This window comes from Fukomys damarensis, unplaced genomic scaffold (genome assembly GCF_012274545.1).
Source record: "Fukomys damarensis isolate Sample0158 unplaced genomic scaffold, DMR_v1.0_HiC HiC_scaffold_5, whole genome shotgun sequence".
In the NCBI taxonomy this organism is placed as follows: Eukaryota; Metazoa; Chordata; class Mammalia; order Rodentia; family Bathyergidae; genus Fukomys; species Fukomys damarensis.
The window spans coordinates 32021805-32040588 of NW_022900917.1; the positions used below are offsets into that span (position 1 = coordinate 32021805).

Genomic DNA, 18784 nt, shown 5'->3' on the forward strand with positions numbered 1-18784 from the left:
ATAAGGCTGAGGTATAGTACACTGGCAAAAATAATAAGAGGCAAACAAGAATAGTGCCAAAGTAACAGATACCCAAAACCAAATACCATGTAAAAAAACATCATAGAGTAACCATTTTTCAGATTAGAGCAGCAGGAAAAAGTTACTTCTAAATCATAATCATTTTAGTGGTCTTTGTCAACTTTGCCACATTAACTTTGCAACATCATTCTTCATTTGTAAAATTCATGTCAAAAAAGGAAAAGGGGCTGGGCTGGGGGAAGTCAGTTAGTTCATTCCAATAAATTACCTCTCCAGTTCTCATACACATGCGCATCAGCACAAAATTGAGAAATAATACCTAAGACCAGGAGATTCTGTTAAATTATGAAGCAAATTAAAATGGAAAAATACAAGAAAATAGAACCAATGGGGTTGAAAAGGCCCCTCACTGAAAAATCTGTATTAAAAAAAATAAAATTAATAAAAATAAAAATAGAAACAAAACTCTACTAGTACAAACTAGCCTGAGTGGTTTGATGGACAGAGTGATTGGGTCAGCTGTCACTGTACTTCCATAAATGGATTTCCTTCATTCATGTTCAAGTGGCACATGAATGTAAGCTATTAAGGACAGGTACTATATTTGTATAGGACCCAAACAGTTACTGTATATCCTATAAATAAAAATATTTTACTTTGATAACTGACTGAATATGTGGGGACTCCATGTAAGCAACCACATGGCTGTTTGCTGTACAGTCCTGTGCAAATATAAAAAAAAATTTTTTTTTTGCTATAAGGCTTTGACCCTACAGTTTTCACAGCAACATAACTACCATCCAGCATGTACCATATTTTGCAAGCCTTCAAGTTCAACAATCCAAATTGTCGATTCGTATTATGTCCAAATGCAGCATCCTTGAGGAGTATAGTAGCTCAGTTAATCATCCAGGGGCACACAAACATCTTCTGATTCATCCCATCGAGGTGGATCATTCTGATCTTCTCCATCATCAACCAGCTCTTCATCAGCTTCTCGTACTTCATTCTCCTCATATTCTTCATCCCGAGGGAATTCTGTATCCTGTCCCTGATCTACACCTTCTTGCCCTCCTGGTTGTGATTTATCTGCACAGTCTACACAAACACCATAGCGGCGAGATCCATGTCTTATTCCAACACTGGCTGCTAACATGAAGATCTTCTTACACACCATACATTTGTATTTTTTATCCTTTGTATGCACCTAATTAAAGGGGGGGAAAAATCCAATATAAGGATAGTATAGAAAAGGAATGCATTTGAACCACTCAAATGAAACCACAATGAGTGAATGTACCAATGCTTTTCATATGAAGTTCAGTATCATTTCAATAAATACACTTTGTTTAAAGCAATTTAAGAATCATTCTTAAATTTGCAAATAACTATTAAAATGCTTTAAACTTCATTGGCATAAACAGTTTATCACAAAGATCAATTATATTTAAAATTACTTACCAAGGAATGTCTTTTTACATGTTCTCTCCGAGTAAACAACTTCCCACAAATATCACAGCTAAATGATCTCACTCCCGTATGAATGAGCAAGTGCCTTTTTAGTGTTCGTCTGTATTTGGCTACATAGCTACAATGAGGGCATTTTAACTTGTTCACCATGATTAGAGATGATTCACCTTTAAGGATTAAAAAAATTAAAAAGTATTTATTAAACTTGCTATCAAGTCTCTAGAACATCTCTAGAACAACAATAAATGTGGGGTTACTATGTATTTCTTTAAACATAGACTATGGAAGCTTTTTAATTGTTAAAAATTATTTTTAAATTCTGCCAGGCATGATGATATACGTGCTTGTAATCCCAACACTCAGGAGGCTAAAGCAGGAACATTTTAACTTTGAGGGTAGCCTGAGCTACACAGTAACTGCAGGGATAGCTTTTCTATGAAGACACAGCAAAAACCTGTCTCAAAAAAAAAAAAAAAAAAAAATCAGAATTCTGTACTTGTTTTGCTGATCATCAATACTTACCATTTTCCCAAGTTTCTTGTTTTGGCCAAGATTCTGGCAATAATCCATACTTGAAATCATTTGAAGCACCTGGTAGCAATCCATACTTATAATCACTTGAAGTACCTGGTAGCAATCCATACTTGTAATCACTTGACAGGCCAGGTATCAAACCATACTTATAATCATGTGAAGTACCTAATACAATAAAAAAGTTGATTTTTAAAATAATATTAATAAGAGCGTGTCTCCCTAGTCAGAAGAACAAAATATATTTGTATACTAGTAAGAGTGATACACATCTTACTATAAATGAGCTAAATAAAACTTTTAACCCTCCAGAACTGTAGGCTAATCTCTCTCCTTTATACAATATCCAGTACCAACTATTTCAATATAGTAACAGTAAACAGATTAACAGAGAGCAGGAATTCTCTCTCCCTTGGATTTGATTTCATTTTGGAATTTGCATTTAATTCCTTGAATCCAGGAATCTTTGAATATGCATATGCTTATACACACACATACACATACAAGAATGAGGAGGGAGCATCCTCCACAGCTATTGCTATTCTGATGCAATCAATCATCGATTCCAGCATCTAAATTTTTAGTGGTTGCCCACTCGTCTCCCTGCTCTCCCTATTGCCATTTCAGAATCTGTACTTTGCACAGCAATCAAAGCTTCTTTGAAAATACCAACTCAAAGCCTGTCTCCAGCCTACGGAATGTCTGAAAGGATTACCGACATCACTCACAAGTAAAAAGCCAGTTTCAACATCCTACAAAGCCTTACCAGAGGAAGCCCTTGCTTCCAACTACACACCTTGATGACTCCATTGCAACCCATGGGCCTCTGTGCTGTTCAATGGTAAGCAGGCTCCCACTTCAAGGCATTTATTATCCACCTGGAAAAATTCTTTCCAGTATGTATGCATAACTCAGGTATGCAACCATACTGGCTCAGAAACCCTAATCGAAAAAGCTTCCACCACATCTTGAGATTTTTTTTAACACTACACGATGCTCAAAGTCTCTCATTATGAATTTGCAGATTAAGAGATATTTTGTGGATAAACTCCATGCAAATATTCCAAATCTAAAAAACTCCAGTATCTTAAAGCACTTATGGTCCCAGGCATTTAGGATAAGGTATAATTTAATCTGTAATAAAATGTTACTCCCAAGAACACTATGGTTTTAATTAAAAAAAAAATTTACCAAGCAAGGTGTGTTTCATAAAAATATACTCTCTCGTATTTATCGGACACTTAACAACTGACAAATTTAAGATGTTCCCCTCTTTGGTGAAAGCATCAATATCCAATAAAGTAAAAAGGCCTCTAATGTATGTTTTTAAATGCACTAATACATAAATTGTTTTGTACTTAGAATACAACTCCCCCACCCTTTTTTTGGTACCAGGGATCGAACTCAGGTCCTTGCACTTGCAAAGCAGGCACCGGAACCACTCACTGAGTTAAATCCCCAGCCCTCAACTTCCCTATTTTTGATGTTAACAAAACCCTTTGAACGCATATAATTTAACTATAACTACTATTAGGGAGAAAGTTTTCAGAATTCCAAAATGAAACATTTCCTTATATGCAGGAAAGAACTAGGATGGCAATAGCAGCCTGTGGAGATCAATTTTCAGTTTCAAATTTCTGAAGTTGTGGCTTCATGATTAATATTTCCTAAGTCATAACAAATTAAGCTCTGAGGAGGACTGTCTTTCTGATCTTTATAGTTCTAATGTCTAATAAAACACAAAAAGTCTTCCAATTATTTGTGGAATATTTTATTTAGCAAAAGCTATACCATGTAGCTGATTTTTCACTTGCTCAAAATACTTGGAAAAACTGGGCATGATGGTGCACACCTGTAATCTGAGAGGCTAAGGCAGAAGGATCACTGCAAGTTCAAGGCCAACCTGGGCCACATAGTAAGTACAAGGCCAGCCTGAATTGCATAGTAAAAAAAAAAACCTGTCTCAAAAAAAAAAAGAAAGAAAATCAAAATACTTGGAAAACTAATGCCAGAATCATGTTAGATGTGCCAATATCTTCAGCTGAATATTCACTACAGATAGAATATGACAATTTATGAACTAAAAGTCAAAGTTTCAGAATTACACTTTTCCAATACCTGAAATATCATTTCTGTATAAAGCATCCATGGTAACAGGTAAGAGACACTATTTAGAATATAAATTAAAGTCTTGCCCCTAATTCTTGTAACTAGCAAAAACCACTTATAAGAATTACAATAGCCCGAATAAAGGTAATGTCATTTAGCCTTATCATTAAGGTCATTAAGGATTTACATCAAATTGGTTAGGTTCAGTTTGTTTTAGATGTATTATTATTCCATAATGGCATACTAAGGGAAAGCAACGCTTCTGATGTCCTAAGACGTAAGTTTTAAGACAAAGGTTGATCTCAGAGGAAAAAATACTAATGGATCAAAATGCCCTTTTTCCTAAGAGAAATGACTCCAATAAAGGGTTGTTTCCTTTGTTTTCAGTTGGTTCTTTTGTTGTTTTGGTGGGGTTTGTTTTTTCACAGGGTCTCACACTATGTAGTTCAGGCTAAACTTGAATTCATCATGTAGCCCAGGCTTGCCTTGAACTTGCAGTGATCCTCCTGCCTCAGCCTCCCAAGTGCTGGGATTACAGGTTGGTGAGCCATGACACCCAGCAAGTATTTGCTCTGACAAGGGTTTTACTCTTTTGTTGCTGTTTTTTAGTACTGGAGATCGAACTTGGGACCTTGTACTTACAAAGCAGATGGCAGAACCACTGAGCTAAATACCCAGCCCAAAGGTTTACTCTTTTGAGAATGAAATAAATGACATGGATTCTTCCCCACAGAAAATATTTATTGAAAGGGGTGAAGGAAGGGAGGACAGGGGTATGAGGAAAAAATGAGAACCAACATCTGTCATGTAAAGGTGCAAGATCCCAATGATGACTGTAACTGTACTGTATATTTAAAAAGTACCAATAAACTCAATTTAAAAACTTGAGTATGAATTTCAAATTTTATGTAAGAATCCACATTGCCCCATTAAACTTAACCCTGGATCAGGTTTTTAAACCAAGAAAGCAAGTGTTAACACTCTTGCTATATTACCAATTTTCTGTACCAGCAAAAAAAAAAGTCCTCAAAATTCAATGCATCTGACCTACAAAGCCATTTCACCGATATACCATCACAAAGTTAAAAGTTTTTTAAGTTCTAAAAAATAAGCCCTTACCCATCTTATTACAGTGATACATGCATACCCATGTTTATAGCAGCACAACTCACAAATCTAAATCTAAATTTAGATAAATCTCGGAAACAGCCTATGTTTATCAACAAATGGGTGAAGAAAATATGGTATTTATGCAAACGAAGTATTACTCTGCCATAAAGAAGGACAAACTTAAGTCATCTGTGGGAACATGGATGTACCTTCAGACCATAATGTTAGGTAAAATAAATCAGACATAAAGCATGGATTTTTATATGAGAAACCTTAAGCATAAGTAAATTAAGGAGCAAAATAGAAGATAATAAGCAGAGAGACAGATCTTTTGCAAAAGGAAGAGGACCAAGGAATGGAGGGAAGGGATGGGAAGGGGATAAAATAGATAAGATGTGTTATGTACATGTACCAAATCCCCAGGATGAGGAGTGTAATCGTTATGTACTGTAAACATGCACTAAAATGTAAATATTAGAAGTCAACCAATCAATAAACTCACCAAAATAAAACCAGAATTTCAATTTGTGTTTACCAACTTTCAGTCATCATAAAGCTACCAGATTTAAGTATTAACATATATAAGGAAAGACACATTAGGCACCAGTAAAAAAACAAAACAAAACAAACAAAAAAAATCAAGCAAGACTTCATCTTCAAATCCTCTTAAATGCACTCTTTCTAAAAGTTTTACTGTACCTACCAGCATCACCTCCATCTTGGGCACACCAGGCTTCAGCCAATAGATTTGCATTTACACCATCTGGCCCTGAGAACAGAGCACCATCCAAATCTGAAAAGGACATACAGAACTGTTTACTTACAAACCACACCACAGTCACCACCCAAAACATCACTTTCTGCTTAGAATTGTTTCTTATGCAGACTAAATAAAAAGATTATCTGCAAGTGGTGGATAAGTACTGTATGCTGAACAATCAGTACCAAGACAAGTTAAACGCAAGGAGAGCAATCTGTACCTGCCTTCACCATTTAACAGCTTATCATGACTGTCTCTATGTCAATGTGTTTGTTTACACACTGACTATTCTGAGTAACACAGGCAGGTGTCCTTTCAACCAGGATTCCTGTTTGCACAAGATACACTTGTACATATGTTTTTATAGACTTATTTTTGCACATTTTCATTTTGTTTTATTTCGTTTTTTTGAGATAAGGCCTCACTATGTAGTTGAGACTGACCTGGAACTCAGAGGAATCCTCCTACCTCAGCCTCCTGAGTTCTGAGATTACAGGTGTGGGCCACCACATACAATGCACACTTTTGGGGGGGTACTGAGGATCGAATTCAGGACCTTGTGCTTTTGAGGCATGGTACCACTGAGCTAAAATCTCTGGCCCCTGCACTTTAAAAAAAAAAAAGGAACCCTGTATTTGCTTTTCATGCTTATTTCTAGTGAAATCTAATAAATTCTGGTTATTTTCTTTTACTAACATTTGTGAAATGTAACATTTTTGTGCTACAATCTTTAAAAACTCTATCATAAGTACGTTAGATATAATTTTTATACTTCACCAGAACTCAGTGATATTCTTTTACAATACAAAACAGACTTGGGACACAGACTGAACAGAAGGGAAGCGCCACAAGAACTGCAAATGGAAGAACTGGAAAAAAAGAAATGTTAGCATATCACAGAGAAAAAGTCTGTGTTATGGAATGGAAAGAAGAAAGACATCTCTTTATTGTTAACTATTCGTAATACAGAAATGATAGAACCTGGAAGAATCAAAAAAATTCCAATGTGGTCAATGATTATAATAATCCTATGGGTGGTACTGACAGAGTCGACCAACATCTAACAAGCTATCCTTTAATCAAAAAAGCAAAGAAAAAACATTATAATTTATTCACCTTCTGAACAATATGAAACTCATGTTATTTTTTCAAAATAAGGGGGTTCAGAAAGTCATTTACAATTTAGATTAGGTCTAAAAGACCAAAGAATTGAAAAATACAAGACAGTCAAACTCCAACCAGGACGTTCATCACTGACATCGTCACCATTACGTTTAGTGGGCAGACATTTTACTGAAATTGTACCGCCCACAGAAAAAAAGGAAAGGCCAGCATGACAGTGCAGTGTGTTGTTCAAAGAAAGACAATACTGTAAAAACAACTCAGAAAGAAACTAAATAATACTGTCCAAATTATAACACTGGTGTGTTGAATGTTTTAAGATGCATCATACACAAAATTTATTGAATAAATTTGATAAAATTATTTTTATATTTCCTGTCATACTATCTTATAAAATTTAATGGGAAAAGCACGCAATTTTTTTGTTCACCCTGTATTTAAATAACTGGAATGTTAAGTGGTTAACTCATCTTTGTCTAAGGTCTGAAATATATGCTTTCCAATTATTTGTTGATAAAAGGTAATAAGTCATAACATGTAACTGGTATTTTTATTTTTCTTGATATCAGGAATTGAACTCAGGACCTTGTGTTTGCACTGAGCTACACTGCCACCCCTGAAACTAGTATTTTTGACTTGCTCAAAATATTTGGAAAATACCAGAAATCATTACATGTGCTAATATTGTCAATTAAGTATCATTCACTACATATAAGAATAAAGAGGAAAATATACCTAAAGTAATTTAGGAACTGATAATCCAAGGTTTAGATGTGGTTTTCAATCAGAAGAACATGGGCACACTGAAAACTTCCTTATTAGGAATGGGCCTTGAAAGTCAAGGTGCAAAAATAAAAAATTTTTAAAAAGTAGAGATGAATTAGCCGCCAATTCTAGTGAAGTTACTGCTATGTGATTGCCTGCCTGCCTGCCTGTTTCCTCAATGACATCCAGTGTAGAAATTAAATTAATAATGCAAGCCAAAACTGGCATGGTGGTGCATGCCTATAATACCAGTGCTCAGGAGGCTTGAGGCAGGAGGATCACCCCAAGTTTGAGGCCAGCCTGGGACATATAGTGAATTCAAGGCCAACCTGAACTACATAGTGAAACCCTGACTCCAAAAAAAAATAAATTAAATAAGTCAAATGTTATAATTATGATGCATTTAGTTAAGTACAAAGTACAGCTGAACAGGTTGGTGGCTCTGTATTGGTTCTACAGTGAAAGAGAAACCGAGAATAGTAGAAAGATTTCAGAAAAGAGGTAACTGTTAAGAGTTAATCTTTAGCTGGGCATGGTGGTGCACACCTAATCCCAGCATGTTAAGAGTTAATCTTTAGCTGGGCATGGTGGTGCACACCTGTAATCCCAGCACTTGGGAGGCTGAGGCAGGAGGATCGCTGTTTGAGACCAGCCCAGGCTACATAGTAAATTCCAGGTCAGACTCAACTACATAGTGAGACTGTCTCAAAAAAAAAAAAAGAGAGTTAATCTTGATGTATGGAAAGGATGTGGGGCAGCAACATAAAAGAAAAAAGGCAAGGTAAAAAGATTAATTAATCCTCTGGCTATAATCTGTACATTTCCTGTACATCTGTTTAACCCCACTGCGTTCAATCAGACACTCAACACTACTCAGTCCTAGTGAAATAGATTCTCTTTGCTTTACACTTCTATTCATTTCCTGGATGAATCTATTTCATGTTCCTAAAATGTAAATTTTTAAATTGGTTCACCACAGCTTTTAGGAAAGTCTTCAAACTTTATAGTTTAGTATCTAGGTTTCTGTTCTGACTCCATCATCTCAAGTGTTGTAAACCCTCTATACACTACGCTACATTTCCAGTCCTTCTTGGCTTTTGCGACAGGGTCTCATTACTTTGTTCAGTCAGTTGGGACCGAGGGTCCTGCCAGAGTGCTGGGATTACAGGTGTGCACCACCTCCCTCCTGCTTTCCAAAACATTAAAAAATTGTCCTTTAACAATGGCCATCATCACCTCCTATTTAACTTGTTTCTGGTATCACTATCATTGACTCCTCTGGCTTCCCAACATCCTAAATTAAACAAAAAATGAAAACAAGCTAAAAAGTTCTCTGTACCTATTCAAAAATATTTAAATAGGTAAATAAACTGTTACATAATATAATGGAATGTAATACGGCAATGGTTCTAGTGTACAGTTACAAAGCCTCAAAATCACCAAACAATTCTGGCCCAACGATAGAGGATAGTAGGATTACATGAGAGAGGAAAAAAAAAGTATAAATGGTGGCTAAGTATGCACTGTAGGTCATACTGAGCCTTGTATACTTTTGGTTAAGGACTTGGCCTTTTTTCAGAAGGGATAAAAGGATATTCATTAAATGGTACTAGGTAGGGAATGAACCGAGAGAGCATTGAGCTATATCCCAGCCCTTACTTTTGAGATAAGACCTAGCTAACTTGTCTAGCTAACTGCCCTTAAACTTGTAATCAATCCTCTTGCCTCAGTCTCGGAAAAAGTGCAGTTACAGGTGTGCACCACCACACCTGAATGGATTAAAGGGTTTTAATGAATTACATGTTTTAACTTATTTGCCTTTTAAAAGAACTTATTGCTGTCACTATAATGAAGTAAAGGAGGGTGAAGAGATGTAGGTAGACCATTTAGCCTATTTTAGCTATCTAAGGGAGCTAAGGGAGTCCTTGACTTTTTGTTGATGGCAAAGGAAGAAAGTGGATAAATTTGAGAATGCTTGTGGGGGTAGAGCTGGGCTTAGTGGTAGATTCAATGTTGGGGGCAGGGGTTAAGATAAAGAGAGAAGCTTCTAGCCTATATAGTACTAATAATGGTAGGAATGGATACCGAAGAGGTAGACTAGATAGATAGGGGTAATAAATATGACGTTTAGTTGTGAACACAGGCTATGTGTGCGTGATATTCCTAAGAAAGGGGGATGGTGCAATGAGTTAACAGAGTAACTTGGTTAGGTCTGGCATTAAATTCCAGTTCTGCCACTTCCTGGCAGTCAAACAGGTCATTATGACTCCTACAGCTATCGATCTCAAAACTCCCTAAGTCAGCATCATCAAGGAACTTGCTGTAAGTGGAAATTCTCACATCTACCCTAGACCTACTTAACTGCTTTGGAGGAGAGGCCCAGAAATCTGTATTGTATTTCAACAAGCTTTCTTTATAGTGGCTCTGATGTTTACTAAAGGCCGACAATTCTACTGTAAAAATGGGAAAAAAAGGGATGTCTCATCTGACCCTAATTTTTTTTTTCCACTTTAGTTTTGCAGCAAAGGCTATAATCTGGTATTTGAGCTAGAAATAATGTCTGAATTGTCAGAATATAAATGGCAAACAATAATACCGCAGCAGTGAACAAATGTGGCCATTAAAAAAATAAAAAAAAAAAAGCCGGGGATTTAGCTCAGTGGTTCCGCCAACTGCCTCGCAAGTGCAAGGACCTGAGTTCAATACCTGGTACCAAAAGAGGAAAGGAAAGAAAAGAAAAATCCTGCCAAAGAGAATTGAAGAATTCTAGCATTTAATGAGCTAGAAAAGGATGTAGAAGGCTTTCAGAGGGAAAAGTTTGTTAATACTGCCTAGAATTAGAAATGAAGAGGGAAAGTGTATACTTTCATTAAGCACCTAGATGCTGGACATGGTGGTACACACACCTGTAATCTCACACTCTGGGAGGCAGAGGCAGGAAAATCAAAGTTTAAGCCCAACCTGGGAAACTTAGCCATCAGTGGGATCCTGTCTCAAAATAAAATTTTTAAAAGGGCTGAAGGCAAAGCTCATTGTGAAGGCCCTAGGGTTCAACCCCCAGTACCCCCTTCTGCAAACCTTCCCTGTCCCCCCCCAAAAAAAACCTAGTGAAATGGGAGGACAACAGGATAAGTAGAAAGAATTAAGGATGATGAGGTTTTAAACAGAAGGTGAAAAATTAATAGATAAAATGCAGATAATCTTTTTGAGGAATTGGTTATAAAAAAGAACGTGAAACAAGCCAGATGCAGTGGTTTGTGCCTATAATCCTAGCACTCCTGAGGTTAAGGCAAGAAAACTGTTGGGAGTTCTAGGCCAGCCTAGGCTACAAAGTGAGTTCAAGGCAGGCTGGAACTACATAGTAAAACCCAGTATATTAAAAAAATATATATCAATGCAGACAAATAAAAGGTCTTTAAAATATTAAATATCAACTTGACTATTCTGTCTTACTGAGATTTTGATTGGGACTGCATTAAATCTGTAGACTGATTTGGTTAGTGTTGGTAAAATATTAAAGTTTCTATACTATGGACATAATATGCTTTTCCATCAAAAAATAATATTCTGCCTTTCACACCATGTATTTATTATTGTTAGTCTTAACAGTATCTGAAAAATAAAGTCAACGTTTTTATTTATAATTACACTGAAAGATATCCATAAACTGAAAATATTTAACTGAAACTTAGTGGCTTTGTTTTCCTACAAAGCTAAATATATTTCACTAATTAGAAAATAAAATTTAGCTAGACATGGTAGGGTAGGGTATGTCTGTAATCCTGGTTACTCAGGAGGCAGAGGAAAGAGAATCACAAGTTTGAGCCTAGCCTGAGCAATTTAGCAAGACTGTATCTCAAAATACAATAAAAACAGGGCTGTGGGTTTAACTCAAGTTGTGAAGTGCTTGACCAGCAAGCATGAGGCCTTGTGTTCACCCCCAATACCAACCCCCCAAAAGTAAACATTTAAAACATTTTCAAACTACTTTACTCAATTTATTAATCTTTGGGAGGAAAAGGAGTATGTAAACAGACGGTGCCTTCTGTTCTTCTAACATTCTACAAAGACTTGCTAAAGGCTTTCCTCAACTAGTTCTTTTAAGAGGTATTTCCTATCTTTCAGCCTAAAGCACTAGAATTGAATTTGTGATCTTTAATCTTATATAGAACTAGGTATAGAACTTCTTAGCCAAAAGCTTACTAACAGCAAATACATTCTCTTCTCTTCCCTCTACTCTATTTCCCCTCAAAAGCAAAATCACACCCATGCTGTAGGTATTAAATTATACTGTATCTCTTTTGAAAGGCACCAACTACTTGATATAAGTTAAAAAGGTACCTTAAAATAGGTAAGCTCTTCCTGGTGGACAATAAGTTTTCACCAACAGTGTACTTGACTTATGAATCAATATATCAGATTTTTTTAACCTCATTCAAAACCAGCCAAAGCACGACCAACTCATTATTATGTTGCTGTAAATATAGGTGCCAGCCAACCAATCAACAACTCATTTGACACAGGAATGAATTTTCTTCCCTAGGAAGCATGACAGTAACTCTCAGTCATCACATTTTTCTCTAAAATCATAGAATTACAAAATAAAAAACACATTTGATTTTAGGTTAGTCAAGATCTTACTATGGAAATCTTTGAAACAGCAGAAAATTGTTCTGCAGATTTATTAAAACACGAGCTTCACAATATGACAGCTATTTTTCCAATTAGGAACAGGTGTATGTATGCTATGAACTTTTTTTTGGGGGGGGGATCGAACTCAGGACCTCACGCTTGCAAGGCATGGTATGTACTATTTAAATGATCACAGCAATGTGGGACTTCCTCTACAAATGTCTTTCCCCAGTACACAAATTAAAAGCAGTTCCCATAAAACAAAAACAAAATGTTTACATCCAGCAGTCAAGTCCTCTTATAAATTATTTCAATTAAGGGGCTGAAGGGAGGGCAGGGGAATGAGGAAAAAATAACCAGAATACATCATGTAAAGGTACAAGTTCCCAACGATGAATGTAAATGTATTGTATACCTAAAATGTACCACAAAAAGAATTTAAGAGAAAAAAATTATCTCATTTAACTTTACTACCCATCTATGTAATAGTAAGAATATTTTTATCCTCAGCACAGTAAGGTTAAATAACAAGCTAGTGGCAGAGTTCTGCACTGTTCAAAAATTATATTGCACTGTCTTTTTTTTCAGCTTTAATTGAGTTTATTGGTACATTTTAGGGATATAGTACAGTTACATTCATTGTTGTGATCTTGTACCTTTACATGACAAGTCTTGATTCTCATTTTTCCCCCTTGTCCCTGCCCTCCCTTCACCCCCTCCTCCCCTCCCCATCTACAATCACTTTATTTCCATCTTTTCATTCATTATCTCACATTTTTTTCTTTTCCCTTTTTACCCTTCCCCTACCCGTCCCACCTTCCCTACACCTTTAGTTCTTTTCTTCCCATTTCTCAATGTGCACTGCCTTCTTGTTTATCAGGAGCACCAAGTTTCAGGGCCTGGTTCCTAGCAGGCAATCAAAAACTCTGGGTAATTTGCAACCTTGGGAATACGAGTACAAAACTTACTCACATTTATTTGTTAATGCTATCTGGTATAATATGCTTCTTTTACTCTATACTAAACCAGAACTCACTGTATCTTCCTTGTTCTTAAGGGAACCAAGGTATTAGGTGTAAGTGCTATTTATAATAATACTTTTTTGTCTATCCTAAACTTAGCCCTAAAATTCAAATTTGTTTTTTACTGTAATTTGTAAAATTGATGTCCTATTTATACTGAATAAATTATAAAATGCAATATAAAACAAGATCCCATTAAGTGAGGTTAGTCCCAGTTCGTGTGGTCACAGTCTGCATCCTGTGGACCACAATGGGCTCAGAACCCTTCTGAATCTAGGGAGCAAGTAGTACAGTAACTCGCCTGTGAGGACTGCATTGAACAGCAGTCTCTCCATTTGCTTCTGGTTCTCAGTATTTAACAATTCAAGTATCACACAGGTGCAAACAAACTCTAATTGTTAAAATACAAATAAGTACTCTTGAAAAAAAGACAGATAATGCCGGGCATAGTGGCGCATGCCTGTAATCTCAGCACTCGGGAGGCTGAGGCAGGAGGATCACTGTGAGTTCGAGACCAGCCTGGGCTACACAGTGAATTCCAGGTCAGTCTCAACTACATACTGAGACCCTGTCTCAAAAAAAAAAAAAAGTTATAAAAGTTTTGAGTAGATAGTACTTTTATCACTTTTTGAACTAAAACCTTTGTGAAGAAATTTACTGTGTGTGTGTGTGTGTGTGTGTGTGTGTGTGTGTGTGTGTGTTCCTTTTTCCTAGCCTGTTTTTTGTTTTGTTTTTTTCCCTGTTAATATATTTGTTCATGTTTGGTGCACGGAACTGGGTAAATTACAAAGTTCTGTGTTGAATTTATTCAAAATGTATATATTAGTGCTGGATATTATAGCACTTTGAAATACCCCATGTTTATGGAAATAAATAGCAATTAAATGATGCAAAAAAAAAAACCCAAAATTCAGTATTATAAGAAAAACTCTCCAGGATTGGCATTTATAAGGTTCAAATAATTTAATACCTTAATCAATAAGAAGTCACAAAAATGTATTTATGACTAATCTGCATAAGGCCTTTTTTGCTCTCAGCTCTAGTCTGGTCATCCTTAACCTCTATTCCTTGGGAGTTTTGAACTATAATTACCAGTACTGACATCTCTTGGGTCAAATACAGCAGACAGGGAAGGAAAGCAAATTGAGAAAGGAAAAATGATGACCGAGTATTCTACTACATTATCATCCATTTATTGTTTTGTCTTTTTTTGGTACCAGGAATCAAACTCAGGTCCTTGCACTTGCAAGGCAGGCAGCATAACCACTGAGCTAAATCCCCCACCCCATTATCATTCATTTAAAACTATGTATTGGGAGCCGGGCATGGTGGTACACGCTTGTAATCCCAGCACTCGGGAGGCTGAGGCAGAAGGATCGCTGTGAGTTCAAAACTAGCGTGGGCTACATAGTGAGTTCCACACGTCAGTCTCAACTACACAGTGAGACCCTGCCTCAAACAAACAAACAAACAAACAAAAGTATTGGGGCCAGGGATTTAGCTCAGTGGTTCCACTGCCTGATTGCAAGCACAAGGACCCACCTGCATTTGATCCCCCTGCCAAAATACCAACAATACAAAAAAAAAAGAAAGCATGTATTGAAGCTGGGTGCGCAGTGGCACACACCTATGAGAGGCTGAGGCAGGGAGAAGGCCTTGAGTTTGAGGCTAGCCCAGGGTACATAGTTCAAGATCAGCCAAAACTACTTGTTGCAAAGAACAAACAAAATTAAATATCTGAAAGATCTTATTTAGTATAGTTTAAGCCCACTATTGGTTCTTCTAAAATGTGCAACAGACCTATAAGTTTCTAATGAAAATGACAACATTTTGACATGTGGAGCACCTTTTACAACATGTAGTATCCTGGAAGGGTGCCTGAAAGGTTTAACTGAGCATCTGGAATCACTAAGAAAAAATAGGAATCCAGGTTCCCTCAGGGTAAAATGGAGAAGGCAGAATTTTTATGTATTTTGAAAAAGTTAATAACCATAATACCCCAGCGAAATGTGGTAGCACCCTAAAATCAAAACATTAACATTTCTATCATAAAACATGAACATTCACATTGAAAGAAGTAAGTTTTTAAATAACTAATTCTGAATGAGTTACAAAAAAGCTCTGGGGTTTTAGAGCTTTTATGGTTTCAGAATTATCAGTTGAAGTTTAACCTGTTTACAATCAGAAAGGATTTTTTGGGAGATACACAAGGTTAATCAATTGGCAAAACAGCCTAAAGCCCAAGTCTCCTTTACCCAAGTTAAGTGACAGTGACAGTTCTCAAATCAGACCTATTATCAAAACTGTAAAAATGTTTACTAGTTCTAAAAACTTTGATCATTTAAAAAGTATTTCAGAATTCTGCATGCCTTCAAAAGTAATACCATCAATTATCACCCAAAACAGAACATTAGAAGCTCTGCATAGCACCTAACTCTAATAATTAAAAAGTTACTGCAATTAGAATTACTTCCAATATATGCATCATTAGGAGTCTTTACATCTAGTGTATTTTTCCCAGAATTATTTTCCAAACATTAAGTTATACGCTTTTTAACCAAAAGGCAATTACATAAATTGGAAATGTTAAGAGTTTAAATTTGATTTCACCTCTAGAAGGCCTAATACAAATGAACACATGCTATATACAACTATTTTCTCATCAGAAGGTGAGGTAAGAAAAAGGAACTTTAGGGGCCGGGGATTTAGCTCAGCGGTTCGGTGGCCTGCCTTGCAAGCGCAAGGACCCCAGTTCAATCCCCAGTACCAAAAAGAAAAGAAAAAAGAAAAAGGAACTTTAGATTTTAAAAGAACTTTGACTTTTGATTAAATAAAATTACCTTTTTTTTTTTGGTACCAGGAATCAAATTCAGGACCTTGCGCTTATGAAGCAGGCACAGTGCCGCTGAGCTAAATCCCCAGCCCTGAAGGTACCTCATATTTGAATACTCATGCAGCATTAAGAGAAAAATCAGTTACCAACATGGAACCATGTCAACTTTTGTCAAAGATAAAAACTACTATATAATAATAATCTATTGCAGAATTTACTAGAACCACTTTAAGGCAACTATGCAAAACTATAAAATCCATTTGAGAACTTTTCAGAAGTCAGTACCAAGAAGTTTGCCACCATACAGAATGAGTATGTTTCTTCCTTTTGAGAAAGGTTGTTTAGTATCTTAGGATCATTTAAAAATTTAACTAGGGCCGGGCATGGTAGTGCACACGTGTAATCCCAGCACTCAGGAGGCAGAGACAGGAGGATGCTGTGAGTTGAGACCATCCTGGGCTGCATAGTGAGTTCCAATGCAGTCTCAACTACATAGTGAGACCCTGTCTCAAAAACAAACAAAACAAAACAAAACAAAACAAAACAAAACTAGGGCCAGGGATTTAGCTCAGTGGTGCCACACCTGTCTCACAAGCGTGAGGTCCTGAGTTCAATCCCTGGTACCAAAAAAAACAGTAACTGGGGCAGCTTTATCTATACCCATGATTAGCACTTTTTAATTTTGGTGCTAATTTTTACTTGTATTTTGGAGCTCTCTCAATTTGAAATCTTTATATGAAATGAGGTATATATGCATACAACATAGGGTATCATCAGTTACAATGGATGGAATTTGCTAGTGACTCAGAAAATTCTCTATCAGCCCAGAGCGACAAAAAATTAAAAAATGGGATTAACACTTGATTTGCTGATTAATATGCCTCCTACATGAATGCTGTATTATTTCTATAATTTAATTTGGCTAAAATTCAGTGTCCTGATAGGAAATCAGCAGGATTTGAAGCTTTCACGTAATCAAATCTCATTAATGACATCCCTCCATTTGAGAATCAAGTCTTAGTTTTTCTGAGTTTTGTTTCACAACTAAAATAATTTTGATTTAGCACCCAAACACCAGCTACCAGTTTCAAATTATATAGCTAGAGTGCATTCCACTTTCCAGGATGCCCTCTTTCTTAGAAGCTATCTTTCTCTTACTAAAATGTTCTTACTCTTAACCTCCACTGTTACTAGAATTCACATTCTTGGATTTTATAGAACACGAACTTGTGCTTCAGATATCTAGCAGGTTTGGGAGTTCCATCTAGTCTCCCTTATCATTTTGGAGTTTTTCCACTGAGATTACTGGACAGAGCCTCAAAACTATCCACCCACCCAAGATGACAATGCCTGGCCCCAATTGAGGACCTTTAGATAAGATGCTCTGTAGAATAACTCTTGACTGCTGATCACAACTATGACCCTGTTCTGCCAGAAGGAGCCCGACCGGTCTTCACCCTTTTCCCCCCTCACAGCAGTTAGGGGTATATCTTCAGAGGGGCAATACAGTAGATAGCTAAGTTAATTAGCTATCTTGTAGGCAGTTAGACAGGGCCAGCACAAAAGGAGCCAACATAGAGGACAATCAAGATGCATACATTGAAAAAGAGGAAAAAAAAGAAAAAAAAAAAAAGAGAGAAACTACCACACTCTTGTGCTTCCCCTAAGGATGTATAGCAATGATTGATATTCTAAATAGGTATTCATCACCTGGGTGGGGGACCAAGATCTTCCAAGACCCTCACCTTACCACTGAAAATCCTTGCTCATTCTTTGTATGCTTGCTACAGGTTTCCCCATTGGATCCCCATTTAATCAATAATTCCTAAGCAACTATACTTGTCATAATCTTATTCATTGTTCATAGTTTTGTCCACCTTGTAATTTCTCATTGGATCATTATCTAAGTGACTGTACTTGTAATCTTACTAGTTCACTATAGTTTTGCCCCACCTTGAAACCACTTCGCATCTTGGCTTCGTCCCATAAAACACCTTTGAGAAGTAAGGTGAGCAGGCAACCCACTTTCAGGTCCCACTTCTCTCTTTCTTAGAAGCTATCTTTCACTCAATAAATTTTTTCCTACTCTTAAAACTATATAGCAAGAATTCAACATTATTAAAGATATGATTTACAAACAAACCAGACATATAGTCCAGCATGTATGAGGTCAGGTCTAAGAGGGGAATGGGATAAAATTTATTTCTTAAAAAAGCTAAAGGTCAAGCTACATGTCCAAAAACAAAGACTTATTAATAATTAATAACTGTCATCCTACACACAAAGAAAATAATCTTTGTTAGGTACGGTGGCACATGCCTACAATCCCAACACTACAGAAACAGAGGCAGGAGGATCAAGAGTTCAAGGCCAGCCTAGGGAACTATCTCAAAAAAAAAAAAAAAAAAA

At 36.5% G+C, this 18784-nt stretch overlaps 1 protein-coding gene across 1 annotated transcript in view; it reads right to left on the reverse strand.

The window, feature by feature from the left end:
* Positions 1-7: 7 nt before the first annotated feature.
* The window catches only part of Zbtb10 (zinc finger and BTB domain containing 10), a 38007-nt gene continuing 19230 nt past the window's right edge, over positions 8-18784 (reverse strand). The window contains exons 3-6 of the mRNA XM_010636243.3: positions 5945-6034; positions 2014-2190; positions 1483-1658; positions 8-1228 (exon numbers count right to left, since the gene is read on the reverse strand). Coding sequence (XP_010634545.1) covers positions 923-1228; positions 1483-1658; positions 2014-2190; positions 5945-6034 — 749 coding nt within the window. The 3' untranslated portion in view covers positions 8-922. The remainder of the gene's footprint in view (positions 1229-1482; positions 1659-2013; positions 2191-5944; positions 6035-18784) is intronic.